Source organism: Aulonocara sp. 'chitande type north' Nkhata Bay, linkage group LG16 (assembly GCF_057382095.1).
Source record: "Aulonocara sp. 'chitande type north' Nkhata Bay isolate Kocher_YH1m ecotype deep benthic linkage group LG16, A_spYH_male_GT1.1, whole genome shotgun sequence".
NCBI classification, from domain to species: Eukaryota; Metazoa; Chordata; class Actinopteri; order Cichliformes; family Cichlidae; genus Aulonocara; species Aulonocara sp. 'chitande type north' Nkhata Bay.
Window position 1 is genome coordinate 2,250,876 of NC_141359.1, and position 18,363 is coordinate 2,269,238.

Consider the following 18,363-nt stretch of genomic DNA (forward strand, 5'->3'; position numbering starts at 1 on the left):
TCCAAAAGCATAAGCTGAGTCCGTGTAAATGTTGACTCTTTTTCCTTTTGCAAGTCTCAAAGCTCGACTTAGAGCAATTACTTCTGCTCTTTGGGCTGACTGCTGCCCTTCAAGTCTTCCAGCCTCCTTCACTTCAAATGCAGCCCCTTTTCTGCAAACTACCGCGTAGCCTGCTTTTAATCCTTCATCATCCCTGTAGCAGCATCCATCAGTGAACCAATTTTCAGCTCCTGTCAGAGGTTCTGCTTTCAAGTCTTCTCTTATCTTCTCGTCCACTTCAGCTCTCTTTGCGCAGTCATGAGGTTCTCCTCCTGACTCCATTAAATCTGCCATGTTAATTCCTTCATGTGTGAAGGTCAAGTTAGGAGCGTCTAAAACTTTACACACTCTCTGTTGTGTAAGAGGTGTCATGGTGAAGGCTTGTGAGTTAACATATGCCACCACACTGTGGGTGGTCAGCACCTTCAACGGATGGTCCCTCACTATATGTGCTGTCTTTTGTATAATTTTTGACACCCCAATGGCATGCTGAGTGCATCTTGGGTGCCTTGTAATAATAATAATAATAAACTTTATTTATAAAGCACACTTAAAAACCAAGGGTATGCCAAGGTGCTTAACAAGTAAAATAGAGTATAGGAGGAGGATAATAGAAATAGGACCAAAGCAAGTACTAAATATGCAAACAGATAACTGTCACTAATACATAGGAAAGCAACAGGTACAGAGCAAACAAGAATTTAAATGAGCATAGAAGTGCATGATATAAAATCATAAAAGAAATATTAACTAGAGGGAAAGGCAAGATTGAATAAGTGGGTTTTTAATCGTGATTTGAACAGTGCAATGGAGTCAGATGCGCGGAGGTCGAGAGGAAGGGTATTCCACAGTCCCGGGGCAGCCAGAGCAAACGCACGGTCACCCCGGGACTTCAGTCGAGATCTGGGTTGGGTCAGAAGTAGTTGAGTGGCAGATCTGAGTGTTCTAGCAGGAGTATGTGGTTTGAGAAGTTCACTAAGATAACTTGGCGCTAATTTATTAATAGTTTTGAAAGTAAGGAGTAATATTTTAAATTGAATACGGTACTTTATGGGCAGCCAATGCAGGCTAGCTAGGACAGGGGTAATATGGCAAAATTTCCTGGTACCAGTCAAAAGGCGGGCTGCTGCATTTTGGACTGTTTGCAGTTTAAGAAGAAGAGAAGAGGGAAGACCATAGTACAAGGAGTTACAATAATCCAACCTGGAGGTCACAAAAGCGTGAATAAGCTTCTCCAGGTCCTCATGCGGAATATAATGCCTAGCCTTAGAGATAAGGCGCAGTTGGTGGAAGCTAGATCTCACTACAGCAGACACTTGCTTATCGAGTTTGAGCGAGCTATCCAGCAGTACACCCAAGTTACTGACATAGTCACAAGAAAAACTAGCAAAGGAACCCAGGGCAGCACAGAGTTGGGCACGAGGGATTTTACTGTTGAACACCACAATCTCAGTCTTCTTATCATTTAAAACGAGGGAATTACTCAGGAACCATTCTTTGACCTCCCGCATGCATTCTTGAAAGTAGTGCAGGGACACAGCAAAGTCGTCAGTAAGTTCAAAATAGATCTGTATGTCATCGGCATAACAGTGGAAGGCGATATTGTATTTTTCAAAGATTGTGCCTAGAGGGAGCAAATACAATGAGAAGAGAATAGGGCCTAAAACTGATCCTTGAGGCACACCACAACAGACCGGAGCGGAGGAAGAGGAGAAGGTGCCTAAGTGAACTGATAAGGATCTATCAGCGAGGTATGATTTAAACCAGTCGAGGGCAGTGCCTCTAATACCCACAGTGTGCTCAAGTCTTAGTAATAAAATGTTATGGTCTACCATATCAAAGGCCGAAGAGAGGTCCAGTAAAACTAGGACCATAGAGCGTCCAGTATCAGTGATTACAAGAATATCATTAAGAACTCTAACCAACGCTGTTTCAGTGCTATGCAATGGCTTAAAGGCAGATTGAAATTTCTCAGCAATATTGTTCGTGTCCAAGTACGCCTGGAGTTGGGAGAGAACTAGTCTCTCCAGGATCTTGGACAAGAACGAAAGCTTAGAGATCGGCCTTGTCTCTAATGGATTCAGCCTGATGCTGACGTACATAAGTACATCTCTTCCTCCCCCTTTTTTCTGAAACAACACCCCATTAGCTATCCCGTGTGTTTCAGAAACATCAAGATAGAAGGGTTGTTCATAATTAGGGATAGCAAGATCAGCCGATCTGGATAAGTCCTGTTTTAATGCAATAAACGCCGACTCAGTGGCCGATGTCCATGGCAGTTCAGCCTTAAGATTTCTGACACCTGCCGTTTTTACCAAATCCCTCAACAGGGCTGTTTTGCCTGCATAATTTGGAATGAAGTGCCGGCTGTATCCTGTTAACCCCAAGAATGAGAGCAACTCCTTAACCGTACGCGGTCTTGGATGTGTCAAAATCTGATCACGATGAGTGTTTAGCAGACCCACTGATTTGTGAGCAATGACACGGCCCAGAAATGTTACTTCTGGTCGGACCAACTGCAACTTTTCTTTACTGACTTTGAAACCGCACTCAGCGAGTCTCTTCAGTATGGTAAGTGAAGCTGCCGTGCATGCCGAAGCAGACGGAGCTGCAATGAGCAAATCATCAACATATTGCACTAGTGAACACCCCTCTGGGAGATGGCATGGCGATAAAGCTTCTTTCAACACTTGGTTGAAAATGCCAGGGGAAAGTGCAAACCCTTGTGGCAACCTTGTGTATCTGTACTGTTGTCCCCCATATGTGAATGAAAAAATGTCCCTCAGAGACTCATGCAATGGGAGACAGAAAAACGCATTCGCTAGATCAATACATGTAAACCACTTCTGGTCTGGTGTTAATGCCGTCAATGCTGTGTATGGATTTGGGACTGGCACCGTGTCAGTACGTAAAATGGCATTGATGGCTCTTAAGTCATGTGCCATTCTGTACTTTCCTGTCCCATGCTTCTCTACTGGCAAAATAGGAGTATTCCAGTAGGATTGAGAGGGCTCAAGCACCCCTACTTTCAATAGCCCCTCAATGGTTTCTGCAATTCCCTCCTCAGCTTCTCTCTTTTGCCTATACTGTGGTTTCCAAATTGGCGTTTCAGACTTCAGCTGGAATAAAACGGGCGAACACGTTGCCTGGCCCACATCCGTAGGCCCTGCTGACCACAAGGTGTCAGGAAGAGTCGCAAGTGCGGCAACTGCATCCGCATGGTCTGTTCTTTCTCTCCCATGGATTCTTGAGATTTGTTCATGCTCCAACATCACTGTGTCCTCTGATTGACAAGTGATACGATAAATTTTGCATTTTGGCGAGTACCAAACGTCTGGAATCTGAGTAGCTTGCCAGCCAGGTTCCTCGAGGGCTCTCTTGACCATCGTCCCCAGCTCCTTCGCCTGATGACTCTCATGGACCGCCAATGTTATATGGGGCACTGAATCAGGTCCCATTTTGAACCAAGGCCGTTGTTCGTCGGTTAATTTTACTGCTGCCGCGACGCCCTCCGGACCGACATAGATGTTTTGAGAACACACATTCCAAGTCTGGCCTTCAAGGTCAGACTGGAACAGGTCCCTGTAAATTTCATCATCATTTCTATCATAATAGAGGGTGACATGGAACGGATCCCTGGGGAGAGAGAAGACTGCCAAGGCCATAATCCAAGGTTTCCACAACTGATATTGTCTTAGTATGCCTTCTTCCACCATACGACCCCAATAGATGTCAGCGGTCGTTTGTTCACAGTCTTTCAGCAAGTACTGGTTCTTTGAAAATGTCCCCAGGCACGGAAACTCTTTTCCTCCTGGAAGTGTAACTGTTAGTCCATCGGCTGAACACATGATGGTGGCCCCCAGTTTAATGAGCAGATCCCTGCCCATCAAGTTCACAGGCACATGGGGAGACACCACATAGCTGTGCTTCAATGTCTGTTTTCCCAGCACCGTCAGGGCTGGATTGGTTGTCGGCAGCGTCATTGGTACCCCAGAGAACCTGACAACACTGACCACATGGTTGGAAAGTGTGGCACTGTTTGGTTTTTGTTTCAGTGTTGAATAGGTAGCCCCAGTGTCCACAAGGAAGGTCATTTCATCTCCTTCCACACTCATTGACAACATAGGATCTGCCACTCCCATGTTGTCTGGTCTCTGTGGGTCCCGTCAGTACAGCTCCTCCTCTCCGCCCCAGTAGCCCAGGGGATACTGAGCCGCTGGCGCCATGCCTGGGTTCGGAGCTTGATGTCCCCTTGGCTGGCCCACTCTGCCTCGAAAAGTTCCCTGTGCCTGGGGTGATGATGGATAACCTGTTTCTAGCTGTCGTGGTGTAGGACAATCACGACTCCAATGTCCTCGTCCTCCACACCTTAGGCATACATTCGGGTCCAGCATAGGTCCCCCCAGACCACGGCCCCTTGGTCCACCTCCCCTTTGGGATCCACCACGTCCCCTCAACGACCTAGTAGTCCCCCAATTCCCCGCGGGTCTTCCTTGCCTTGGGAATTCATTGGCGGGCCATCGGTCATCAGGGTACAGAACCGGATTCAAATCTGGCCAATCAGGCCCCGGATCGCCCCGTGGCTGCGCCACCAGCATCTTCTTAGGTCCATCTTTGTTTTCCTTTTTCTTTTCGCTTAATTTTTCTCTCGCCTCTGCCAATTTCAATTTCACTAACAGCCCTTGCGCCTCCTCCAGCTCCTGTTTCTTCTTGTTCACCTCGTCTTTCTCCAGCTCAAGTCGATGTATAATGTGCCTCTCCCATTTTGCTGAATCCGCCACCGCAAAGTCAGGATTCTTTTGTACATCTGTTCTTACTCGTTCTGGGAGACCTGCTAATACTGCAGATCGGAACCACGCCCTTGGTTCTCCTTCCCGCCCAGGATGTTCACCAGTTTGAAGAATCCACTGTTCTTTTGCATGCTCCATAAACTCTCTAGGGGACTGTTCTGGGCTCCAAACAATCCTAGGTGTAGTGCCCATGTTATGAGTCGGATACTTCTCACGCACTGCGTCAGAGAGAGCATTTCGCACCCTTGCATAGGGGACGTCGTTTGGTTGGCATACAGTTCTTGCTATCTCTTCTACATCTGCGAGGCCTCCTCCTCTGAAGGTCCTCCCACCGATAGCTCGGAAATCTCCCAGGGCCAATTCCTCTCCTTCTGTAAGACTTCCTAGTCTCCTCAACCAAGCGGCTCCTCCCTCCGTGATTGGGGGCAGCTGCTTCACCAGAGCCTCAAGATCTCTGATATTATAGGGGTGGTAGACTGGTTCACCCCTTACACCCGTCAATAAAGGCATTGTGAGGGGTAATTCCTCCTCTGCGTCACACTGCCCTTCTCCGGTTTGCAATGCAACATTCTGTTTCCGATTCTTTTCAAAAATCGACGGTCTTTTATCTCTTGGTTCCTCCAGAACCCTCCCAGAGCGAAGGGTGGTCATTCCTGTGGGAGCCTGAAAAGTTGGGGCAAATCCTCCCCTTTGCAGGTTTGACACTTCTCTGGATTTTCGTGTGTTACTTTTTACTGAGGCCGCCAAGTCCTTTTCCAATGCATAAAGTGTTTGTGCTACGCTACGTGGTGTTGCTACGCCTTCCTCCTCCAATTTTCTCAAGAGGCGTTCCAGCTGTATCACGGCCTCCCGATTGTCAGATTCTTTTCCAAAAACGTGGCCTTGCCACTGTTCTTTCTCAGAATTATCAACCGTTGACCTCTGATTAGTTTTATGGGTCGCCTTTGATGGCGCCCTCTGATACTGCATTGAAGGTGAGTCTTCCTCTGAAGTCCAGACCTCCTGGGATGGATTTTCCTGGCTGGGCTGTTGCGATGTCACCTGACCGGTACTTGTAGACGCCACAGGTTGAGCTTCTTCTGTAGCTCTATCTGGGCTAAAAAGAGAGGGAGGAATCAAGATCAACCCCCGTGTAGTGATTCCTTGTGATGTCCCAGCAACTGGGTGAGGCTGACTTACCTCTGATGCAGCTGCCGCTGATTGAGACTGCATCGCTTTCTGTGCAGGTACCCCTGATTGAGACTGCACTACTCCTGTGTCTGCCTCCACTGTGGCTGGAGCAGATGTCGATGGTGGAGGATTCTCCTGTAAATTGACAATTCCACCTGTCACGTTTCCTGTTCTTCCTTCCGGCCCCCACATAGTACCACCCTCCAGAGCCACCACTGGACAAATATAAGGAGGGGGTGGGGCACTCAGGAAGTCCTTCAGGCTGGGATATAGCTTTCCCTCAGCCTCAGCTTCCTTTTTTAAGGCTGGCTTGATGTCGTTCACTTCCTCTTGCATCCAGTGGGAAACACCTTGGGAGATAATCATAAGCTTACAATACTTACTTTGTTTCTCCATCATAAGTTTCTTTTCAGCCTTTATTTTTCTCCCCTGGAAACGTCCTAAAGATTCCTCTTCAAGCTCCTTGATCCTCTCTTCACATTTTTCACCTTCCAGTTGAAAGATGGAATGCAGAGGGATTCTGTCCTCCAATGTCTTCTGTTGATTTTCACATAATTCCTTCACTTCTTTTTCTAAATCCTGACACTGACGAGCAATCTCTTTTGAAGAAGTCCCTTCAGTCATTTTAATGGCTTTCTTCAATTGCTGTATTTGCTCCTTCAGTGGCTTGTATCTCTTTCCCCCACCAGGGGTCGCCTTTTCCTCTTCAGCCATTTTGCTTTTTGACCTCACTTACCTTACCAAAATGGCCGGTCTTAGGCTCCTCCCTTAGGGGTTGCCTCGTTGTATTTTCCTTTCGGCAGTCAGAATCTCACAAGCTGGTCAAGCCGAACTTCCGCTAGGCTCCAGCCTGAGAGAGAGAGAGACCGCCCACAGACACACATACACTCACACACACACTCTCTAATCCTCCTTTCAAGCTAAAAGCTTGACAAACGTCTAATACAACAGTTTTAAGCACGCAAAGCCAGCGAAAATTCACTCTCACATTCACTTCCCTAACAACTACAAAGTTTTCACATACAAGAATAATCCAGACAATCTACCATGCACCGTTTTCCCTCCTTATACGAGAGACTCAACCAACTTTTAAAAGCTTTATTTACACAACATCAAATAAAGCACAGATCTCTGCCTTTTCCAGGTAGAGAAGGAAATACGACCCAACTAAAAATCTCCCAGCAATCACACAAAGTTCTCAAATTTTGTCAAGATATTTATCCCCACACTCCTACCTTACGGGAGTTTTACACAAGGGATCATTACTCATGGAATTCTATTAAACCATAGTCACATTAGGAAATCACAAACACAAGACTACAAGGTTTAGTTTATTTAATATACTGAAATCTTTTAACCATACTTCTGAGACCCCCTTTCACCTAACGAAAAGAAGCTCAGAAGGACAGATATGGAGAAATAGGGAGATGAAACCAAGGGCCGCAGCTGTACACACACACACTCCGCTCGTACTCGCACGCGTGTGCCCGCTACTGCGCAGCACCACACAACCCCTCCTTTCTCCTAAGGAGAAATACACACACACACTCTCCTCTTCTCTAACAGCAAGAGAAGAGAAAGGCGTTTTCGTTTTTTCACACTCTGGATCCACACAGAAGAAATTCAACAACACAAGACAGTTTATACAATTTACACTTTTAAATTCACACACACACGGGTAATTTATATTCTATATACACACGGGCCCGCATAGACGTCATATGCCAGAAGAGGTTACACCTAACTTTTTGACTAATTTAAAAGCACCTATAGCCCAGGCCTAGCCTTGCTGGTCAATACACGTCTCAAGTACGCCACCTTGAAAACGGTCAAATTACTAAATTCTAATTAATTTATAACCGTTTCCCGCAGCTGGAAAGGAGCTCCACCTCTGGCGCTAGTATCAAACGCACGCCTTCAGCTTTACTTAAAACTCTCAGGCCAACGACATTGTGTGGTCCCAGCCGAGTCTAACCCTGTCGATCAATCAATGCAGTAGAAGGCAATCACTCGTAGATTACCTGGCCAATTAACCGGGAGTCCCAAGTCCCCAGCGGGAGGCCAAACCGGGCTAAAACCTAACCACGCGTCCGCGATTAGGGGTCAGTGCCACCTGCTGAACAACTGCATTCTTAGAGAGCCTAGCTCTCAGTCCTAAACGAATTTACTTGTTTTATAAGCGTCACTGTGAGGTCGCCGCCTCCAGTTCAATTATCTGACGCCCAAGACCCAGTCTCTGCTACCCAATTAAAACCAAATGCCCTACACTACCCAGGTGACTGCTGGCATCCAGCCAAACACATCGGTTTCCACACACCTTAAACCGTATTATTTTAACCTCCTATAACCTCTTAACTCAAAATTCACCCCCAAAATAAACAGCAATGAATTTAGTCAGACTACTATGCCCTATTTTAAAACTAATTACTCAAGATCACTATGGACCAACGCCAGAAGCCTATACTGAGTGAATATTATTTAATTAAATTTAGTTTTAACTTCCAATATAGCGCCTTTGGATAAACATCAACAGGTGGCACTACTCACCTTTCTTATTCCGCCTGGCGTCACTCAGATAAGCTGCTGGCCTTCGCCCCTTTGTCACCTCAACGTGACGAGCTGCGGGTCCCACTCCTCCCCAACCGGGTCACGGCACCAGGAATTGTTATGGTTCGTTCGATTTAGGGAAGAGAAGAAAGCAAGCCCAAGCCGAAGTAGGTGTCAAAAATAGTGACCTTTATTACACACTTTGCGCAGTCAGTGTGGGAAAGACAATTTGCAATCGAATCCTTTCGTCAACTGAAGCATCCCGTCTCCTTATATTGCCATTATGACATCACAGTTGGATCTTTACTGGAAATGATCACACATGATAACAATTCCCCGCCTATCACAGAGTTTTCCCTTATATAGACATCAACTGCTACTCTTAAGAGAAAAACAAGTGTGTATTACATTGTGCATTTTGTGAAAGTGTATCTATCAAAGAAACTGTCCTCAGACGACCCTCCTATTATTACTAAGTGTGTAGGTGAACGTGCGTGTGTGTTACATAAGTGCGTGCATGTGGTTACAGGCCGGCGTACGTGCAGAACTGAACATAGAACTAAGGCAGGGTCCAGCAGGACCCACAGGCTTCTGAGTGGTTACAGAACTGTGAAACAGCTTTAAGCAAATAACATGAATAGTACAGAACAACAATAGACTGATTAAAGTACTGATAATCTGTGTAGATTAATGTTAACATAGATGTGGTTCAAAGATTACTCTGTCAACTGGTTCAACAATGGTAAATGATTAATCAATGATAACTGATTATGAGAATACAAAATAAAATATCTCCTGATCACAAACTCTACAACAACAATGCTTTGACATCTCGGGTGGTGCATCTGGATTGGCAGATTGAGGTGGTTGTTGCTATCTGAAAGGAGGAGGACCGGAGTGTGTGCTCCGATTTCAGGGGGATTGCACTCCTCAGCCTCCCTCTGAAGTCCATGCCAGGGTGGGTGGGAGTTTGTCCAATCCATCTACATATTTTTTGGACTTACAAGCCATTCAATCCTTGTCTCACTGGTCCACGTTAGCAATGGAAGTAAGTCGGACTTGTTCGTGGTACATGTTGGACTCCAGCGACAGAAATTAGCTTTCTGTGAGGAGTGGCTAGCCTCAACCTTTGAGACAGGGTGAGGAGCTCAATCATTCAAGATTTTCTGGAATAAAGTTGCTATTGCAACACATCGAAAGGAGCCAGTTGAGTTGGTTCATGCGTCTTGTAAGGATGCATCCTGAGTGATACGTTCTGAGAATGTCCCACCGGAAAGAGGCCCTAGGGCAGACCCAGAACATGCTAGAGAGATTACGTCTCTTCCCTGTCCTGGGAATGCCTTAGTGTTCCCCTGGATAAGCTGGAAGAGGGACGTCTGGGCTTCTCTGTTTAGGCTGCTGCCCCCATGACCCATCCTCAGACAAGGGGAAGAAGATGGATGAATGGCTGAATGGATTGATGAATGTATCATTTTGCCAAATGATTTGCCAAATAATCCATTTTCAATTTCTAATGTTTTATCTTTAATAGTTTTTGAGGTACTCATGTTCAAACAATATTGACTATTTTAATGGTCAATAAAAATATTAGCTTAGACCAGTGGGTTCTTAACCTGGGTTCGATCGAACCCTAGGGGTTCGGTGAGTCAGTCTCTGGGGTTCGACAGAGCCTCCGCCATGACATGCACGCCTCATTTTGTGCACCAGTAAAAAACACATCTATGTCTTGAATTTGAAAAAAATCATATTTTATTTTTCACTAAGGAGGGGTTCAGTGAATGCGCATATGAAACTGGTGGGGTGTGGTACCTCCAACAAGGTTAAGAACCACTGGTTTAGACTTCTGACTATGAAAGCTTTATGTATATCAGAGAAAGTTGAGCAGAAAATGTTCTAAAAATGTGCTCATTTGAGCAAATTTGAATTTCAGTAAATTCAGGAAGCTTGTGGAAACTTTCATCTTATTAACTCAATAAACTGGCAAGTCTGTTATGGATCAAAGGAATTATACTTTGTAGAAAGCAAAGTCTGAATGGCAAAATTATTATATTGGGTTATTATTATTATTATTATTAATAATAATAATAATAATAATAATAATAATAATAATTTTTATTTATAAAGCACACTTAAAACCAAGGGTACACCAAGGTGCTTAAAAAGTAAACACAGAATAAAAGAAAGGTAAATAGAAATAGGACCAAAGCAAGTACTAGGTATGCTAGCAGATAACTGTCACTGATACATAGGAGAAGCAGCAGATACATATCAAACAAAGAATTAAAATGAGCATAAAAGTACATAATGTAAAATCACAAATGAAATGTTAACTAGAAGAAAAAACAAGATGGAATAAGTGGGTCTTTAGTTGTGATTTAAACAATGCAATAGAATAGGAGGCACGGATATCAAGAGGGAGGTTATTCCACGGTACACTCCAAAAATTAATGAGGTGGATTGTTCAGTGTATATTAATTATTTATTTTCATTTCACTTAAAATACATGTTTTTGTTAAGTTAAAATATGTTTATCTAATAAAGTCTGCGTAATTGTGTTTATTATTGTCTGTACAGTATACTAATGTGTTACTTGATGGCATAAGATTTAAGTTAAGTTAATTAGGATCGATACTTCATATATACTTAGTATATCCACAAGGTGGCACTAATGCAAAAACAGTTGTAATAAAACCCCGAAGAACAACAAAGTTTCATGGCTTGGGCTTGAAGTTAAGTAATGAATTTCTTGTTTTACTTTCTAATTTTCAGATCCTGGCCTTTACCTGCTACCTCCTATACTGATGTGGGGTGTTTGGTACTGCTGAGCGTGTATGTGTTATGTGACTGTTATACTTTTCAAAAGAAAACTGTTTTACAAGTTAAATTTTCTTTAGTGACCCAACCCATGTCCCTGTTATTTCTTCTCCAGATCTGAACCAGTGTAAAGGTTGCAGTTCAAAGACCTGAGGTATGAAATTCTTTTCAGATCAACTGTGATGAATATTTTTTTTGATCTTGATAAATAATGATATAAGCTGTAATGGCTCCATTAGCATTTTGTGTAAATGTTTGTGTGAAATTATAGCTTTAATCAGGTCTTTCTACATTATTTTTAGTTGTAAAGTATGTATATGTATACATATAATATGTATATTTACAGTACAGTGTGTTGTGTTTGTTGGCATGTTTTCAGGTGGAAGCAGAATTTGTGAGGATTACTACTGCTCCACTTGTTCCAAGGCTTTTTGCGCAACTTGGCCAATACACTGACCAGCTCATAAAAGTCTTCAAGAAGAATGGATGCGCTGCAGGGAAGAACGTTAGAGTCGGCCTCTGCACGTTACTGGAGGTGGTTGTATACCAGAGCTAACGGAGAATAGTCAAACAGTAGCCGTGGATGCAGAATCTACGTTCTTGTTATGTACTGGTTTACCCTGTGATGAGTGAGTACTGAATGTAGAGTTAGTATTGAGCTTAAACAAAATGTGGAAGTACTTAAAAGGTATGATGTTAATCGCGAGTTAGCATGTTAGCATTTTAGAGCCAGTAATAGCTGTGTATGTCGAGTATGTAAGCTACAGATTATTCAATGGAGCTAAATAGTAATTTCTAATGCACAGTGGACCGATAGGAATTCTCTGGACCTTTCTGCTGTGTATAGGATTTCCGTGAGTTTGTCCCAGTGTACTCAGCAGGTATGCCACTAATTCCGACCATGTTGCTGAGTGGAGACCGCATGGTCACAAACCGAGCCTGCCCCTCAGCTTGCCCTCAGCTTGAGTATACTTGAGCATGTGCTTTTTGTTTTCTGCTTGTTTAACAAGTGAAGCGGCCATTTGTGTGTTTTCTGGCCCAACGAGCCCGAGCAATGACCAGGCCTGCAATGGATTCAGTAAATGAGCTCACAAAGGTTACAAATTTGAACTGAACTTAAAGGGGAGCATTTTGGATAAATGTGTTTTCTAAAACATTGAATGTGCTTTGTGAAGAAAAAACATCCAATTGAATTTTAAGGAAACACTTCAAGACTTTGAATATTGTATTTTTTTTAATTTAAATCATACTTTATTTTGATTATATTTCACATCTTGACTTTAAAGTTTTGTGTTGTGTCACAATTATTATTTACAGAGTTTATAAGTGATAATGGTTACTAAAAAGTAAAAATGGGTTAACATGTTAGATAAATTCTTTATTCTTTGTGAAGATTAAACAGAACTCATATCATGATCACCAAGTGGAGGCACCGCCAATATTAAAACTTCTAAGTACAAAGGTTAAAACTGGTTAATTATTGTTTCTCCTGTTTACCAGTAAAATTAAGTAATGCACCCATAGTACTATCACCAACTTAACCAAGAGTTAATCCTGAGCTACTTGAGTGGGGTGCTACACATACATAATGTGGTGAAAACCCTGTCCAACATGTTAACCATTCATGTTCATGTGATGATTAGTTGGTCTTCTGTACATGTCTGTCTCTGCAGTAAATATGTCATTCATTTTGCAAATAATGTGAGTTTCTGTCATCCTAAAGTCTTTCTGTTTTCTCTTCCTGTATCTCTGCCATCTCTACAGAAGGAAACTATTGAAAAGGGGAGGGAGTCTGTCCTCAGGGCACCTCTTTAACTGAATGAAGAACCAAGCATCCTCTTTAAAGGTTGGTACTGGTTAGTAATTTTAGTGTAGTTTTTTGTCTGTATCAAACCAAATCTTGAATAACTAATGTTGTCACATGTTGTTGTTGTTGTTGTTATAATTTGCATGGAACCTGTTTAAATATCCTGGGGAATCTTTATGTATACCCACATTTTAGGAATAGAATAGAATAGAATAATCCTTTAATTGTCCCACAAAGGGAAATTTGGGTGTAACAGCAGCAAGAAAACACATATACAAACAAACAGTACACAAGACACAGAACAGAAACATACACAATTTTTTACATATTTACATGAAGGACAATGGTTATCAAAAACTGAGTACCATACTGTTGTTAAATTACATAAAATTAAATACAGATAAGAGGTGACCCTGGTTATAGTGTGAATCGGTTGATAAAATAATGCAAGTTACAGCACAGATGTAAACATCTATGTTTGTTGGGAGCAGTTCTGATTGTACAGTCTGACAGCTGCAGGGAGGAAGGACCTGCAGAAACGCTCCTTCATGCATCGAGGATGCAGCAGTCTGTCACTGAAGGAGCTCTGCAGTTCAGCAACATTTACATGCATGGGGTGGGAGACTCTGTCCATCAGAGATGTTATTTTGGCCAGAGTCCTTCTGTCTCCCACCACTTGCACCGGGTCCAGGGTGCATCTCAGCACAGAGCTGGCCTTCCTAATGAGTTTATCCAACCTCTTTCTCTCAGCTGCAGATAAACTGCTGCTCCAACATACAACACAGTAAAAAATGACAGATGCCACCACAGAGTCATAGAAGGTCTTTAAAAGCGCTCCCTGTACTCCAAATGACCTCAGCTGCCTCAGCAGGTAGAGTCTACTCTGACCCTTCCTGTAAAGAGCATCAGTGTTTTGGCTCCAGTCTAGCGTATTATTCAGGTGAACACCCAGGTGGCTGTAGCTCAGGTGGCAGAGCAGGTCAGCCACTAATCAGAAGGTTGGTGGTTCGATCCCAGGCTGCATCCTGGCTGCATCCTGGCTGCATGCCAAATATCCTTGGGCAAGATACTAACCCCATGTTTGCCTACTGGTGGTGGTCAGAGGGCCCGGTGGCGCCTGTGTCCAGCAGCCTCGCCTCTGTCAGTGCGCCCCAGGGCAGCTGTGGCTACAATGTAGCTGCCGTGACTGTGTGTGTGAATGGGTGGATGACTGAATGTAGTGTGAAGCGCTTTGGGGTCCTAAGGACTAGAAAAGCGCTATACAAATGCAGGCCATTTATAAGAGTCCACTATCCGGTGTCATTGTGGTGGGTCTGCGTCTCCGGAAATCCACCACCAACTCCTTTGTTTTCCCGGCGTTGGAAGAGTTGCATATCATATATATATATAACTTAACACCCAGCACGCCCCTGCGGGCGGTTTATCCTTCAAGCTCGGGTCCTCTACCAGAGGCCTGGGAGCTTGAGGGTCCTGCGCAGTATCTTAGCTGTTCCCAGGACTGCGCTCTTCTGGACAGAGATCTCCGATGTTGTTCCCGGGATCTGCTGGAGCCACTCGCCTAGCTTGGGAGTAGGGCTGCACGATATTAGGAAAACCTGCGATGTGCGATAACTGTGATCAATACTGCGATAACGATATGACTTGCGATAAAATAAATAGCAAAAAAAAAACAAAAAACAAATACATAATTTCCGTTTTACTGCACAGTTTTATTTAATGAAAGCTGCTGTATTAGCAGTGTAACAACAAAGTGCAGTCAAACATTGAAACATTGCCCCCATAAAAAAATTTCTGAGGCTTGAATTCTGAAAGACATCCTTCCCGGTCTCTATAATTAGTTTTAAATAAACATAACTTAAATTATACTGCAAATTATCTCTATGCAGTTGTTCATCATTTTACCACTCACCAAGTAGTTATGATGCAAGTCAAAACTGGAGTGGAAACTTTACTAGATTAAACTATAGGTAAGAACTTGTCTGCTGTGGGAACACACCAAAGAACAATTGTCTACCTTTGTGGTCGTACTGGCCAAGACTAATATTATCAACAATTAAGAACAATGTAGGTAGTGTATTTTTGTAATTTTTTGAAAAAAAAAAAAGGTTTCTCTATCTTGCATTCATCCTTCCTGAGTGAATGTTTTTTATGGCAAGTTCTTGTTAAGGAAAACCAACATGTTTACTCTCCAAGGTTTTAAACATGTGCGCTGACATGTTACTATGTTTCCTGATGTACTAAAAAGTCTCTCTGAAGGTGAGCTACTTGCAGGTATGCAGAGATACTTCCTTGCAAGCTTGCTTAGCTGTGGGAATGTCATTTTGTGGAGTTTCCACCATGCCAAGGGGTCTTCCTCACTGTCTATGGCCGTGGATAGCAAGTAGCTGTTAAGCTCAGCTTCAACAGCTTGTGAGAGATGCATAAAAGAGGAGGTAGGGATTGGAGCTGCCTTGAAGAAACTGCCCAGGGACTTTTTTGCCTTCTTCAGGGGACGACTGGGTGGATCATCTGTCTGGGCCTCTGGTTCAGCGGAGCTTCTCTCCTGGAACAGAAAGCAGATTATAAGAAAAGTAAACATTTTGGACTAAATATGAATTGAAAGGTTTTATATATAAGCATGCATGAATACCTTCTGTGCCACTGCTTCCATTTCTGACATCACTCTGGTCTTGATGTCTGAGACTCGATCAGTGCTGGTGTAGCTGATCCATGAAGCACGCCATGTCCATAAGTTCCTGGGTAGCTGGATTTTCATATTTAGTAATCAGGTACTCGAGGATTTTCTTCTTAATTGATTTTGTCAAATCACTGTCTTCTTCCTTCTCTGCAAGCACCGACGTCTTCATCAGATGAAGGACTGGTTTTACATATGAAACACTAACGTAGCTCTCACCAGACAGGGCATCTGTAAAGTCTTGCAGGGGGTGTAATGCCTGGTTGACAGACTCCAGTACCTCAAGATCCTGCCAAGTAGGAATCAAGTGTCTTGATTTCTTGTCTGCTGAGATGACATCAGAAATGGCCCGCTGCTGCTCCAGGACTCTCTCAATCATCTTCTGCCTGGAACCCCACCTGGTTGGGCATTCTGTGATCAGTGTGTGCTCTGGGAGGTTGAGCTTCTGCTGTGCTTTTTTCAGAGCCATCTTTGCTTTCCAGCTGTGGCAAAAATGTCCAACTAACTTTTTGCAAAGTCCAATGGCTCGGGCAATGCGGGCATCATCTTTGATAGAATTTTCTGGAGAAATAAGAGGAAACAAAAAAACTGTCATGTTTAAAACCTTTTTTTTAAAAAAAAAAAAACTAATTGAAATTTATAACTAAAGTTGTCTAAAAAGGTAACATTATCCTTATCAATATCAATTTGATAATAATGTATAGCACATTTTCATTGCTAAAAAGATCTGCCTTGAATAAAACTTACCGATTGCAAGGTGCAGCCTGTGTCCAAAACACTGAAGTCTGACCCAGTTGTTTAGCTCCGTGGCTCTCACAACATTGGCACCGTTGTCTGTGGTGATGCACACTTGTCGATCTTCTTTAAGATCCCAGCTGGCTAACACCTCACGTAATACATGGGCTATATTTTCACTAGTGTGGGAGTCTGGAAAATACACAGTCTCTAGACACCGTGTTTTCAGTTCAAAGTCTTCGGTGAGGAAGTGCACTGTGAAACTCATATATGGTTCCGTTGTACGACTTGACCATAGGTCTGTAGTGCTTGCGTAGTTTTCAGCTTGGCTCAGTTCAAACATGACGGTCTTGCGGCATGTTTCATACATTTGTGGAATGGCGACATGTGAAAAGTAGTTTCGTGAGGGGATGCGGTATCTCTGGTCCACTTTATGTATCAGACTGGTGAAGCCCTCTCTGCTAACTGTATTTATAGGCATCATGTCTTTAGCCAAAAAATGTGTAATGGCCTCTGTTATTTCTTTGTACCGCTTCGACGTTTTCTCATAAGGAATTCCACTTGAAAAACTCTGATACAGAGACGGCTGTTGGACTGCTGCGCTCTTTGTCTTAACATTAGCAACCTTTGTTTGGCTAGCCCTATCTTTCTGGAACTCTTCAAACAGTTCTCTGTGGTTGTATTGAAGATGATGGTGGAGATTAGTCGTGTTTCCTCTGGTGGTTGCCACGAGTGTTCGGCAAGTTTTGCAGAGTACCTGTGTTTGGAGAACGTCGTCTTTATCAAATCCAAAGTACCTCCAAATAAGTGAGGTACTATTTTTTTTTTTAGCCACGAGTTCAGTAGCATTCTCGTCACGCGTCTCGCTCTCAGCCATTACAACTCTGACTCGTTGCTGCAGCGTTGTTCGCGCCCGACCTGCGTAGGAGGCGGGCCTCTAATCCATTTGATTGGTTAATGCCGTGAAGGGCTCTATTCGACTGGTCAAACGTGTAAATGGATTTCTTTGATTGGTAAATTCTTTACAGCACGTGTGTAAACATTTTAAGGTACCCAATTATCGCAGTTTACGCCGTCTTTTGCGATGGGCCCATCGCGCAGGCTGATATCGCGATGACAATAAATTTTCGATTTATCGTGCAGCCCTACTTGGGAGTCACCGCACCTAGTGCTCCGATTACCACGGGGACCACCGTTACCTTCACCCTCCACATCCTCTCGAGCTCTTCTCTGAGCCCTTGGTATTTCTCCAGCTTCTCGTGTTCCTTCTTCCTGATATTGCTGTCATTCGGAACCGCTACATCGATCACTACGGCCGTCTTCTTCTGTTTGTCTACCACCACTATGTCCGGTTGGTTAGCCACCACCATTTTGTCCGTCTGTATCTGGAAGTCCCACAGGATCTTAGCTCGGTCATTCTCCACCACCCTTGGGGGCATCTCCCATTTTGACCTCGGGACTTCCAGGTTATACTCGGCACAGATGTTCCTGTACACTATGCCGGCCACTTGGTTATGGCGTTCCATGTATGCCTTGCCTGCTAGCATCTTGCACCCTGCTGTTATGTGCTGGATTGTCTCTGGGGCATCTTTACACAGCCTGCACCTGGGGTCTTGCCTGGTGTGATAGACCCCAGCCTCTATGGATCTTGTGCTCAGAGCTTGTTCTTGTGCTGCCATGATTAGTGCCTCTGTGCTGTCTTTCAGTCCAGCTTTGTCCAGCCACTGGTAGGATTTCTGGATATCAGCCACCTCCTCTATCTGCCGGTGGTACATACCGTGCAGGGG

General features: G+C 43.8%; 2 protein-coding genes across 2 annotated transcripts; both read right to left on the reverse strand.

Moving 5' to 3' along the window:
- Window positions 1-3,899: 3,899 nt before the first annotated feature.
- Window positions 3,900-6,719, reverse strand: LOC147310787 (uncharacterized). The gene has a single exon (XM_086267045.1). The coding sequence runs from the start codon at window positions 6,711-6,713 to the stop codon at window positions 4,206-4,208; it is 2,508 nt and encodes an 835-aa protein (XP_086123171.1). The 5' UTR covers window positions 6,714-6,719; the 3' UTR covers window positions 3,900-4,205.
- A 9,293-nt stretch (window positions 6,720-16,012) lies between these two features.
- LOC147310788 (E3 SUMO-protein ligase ZBED1-like) lies at window positions 16,013-17,057 on the reverse strand. Its single transcript, XM_086267463.1, has 3 exons — window positions 16,589-17,057; window positions 16,122-16,402; window positions 16,013-16,024 (listed from the first exon to the last, which is right to left on the reverse strand). Exons 1-3 carry the CDS (start codon window positions 17,055-17,057, stop codon window positions 16,013-16,015), a joined length of 762 nt encoding a protein of 253 aa, XP_086123589.1.
- Between the last annotated feature and the right edge of the window lie 1,306 nt (window positions 17,058-18,363).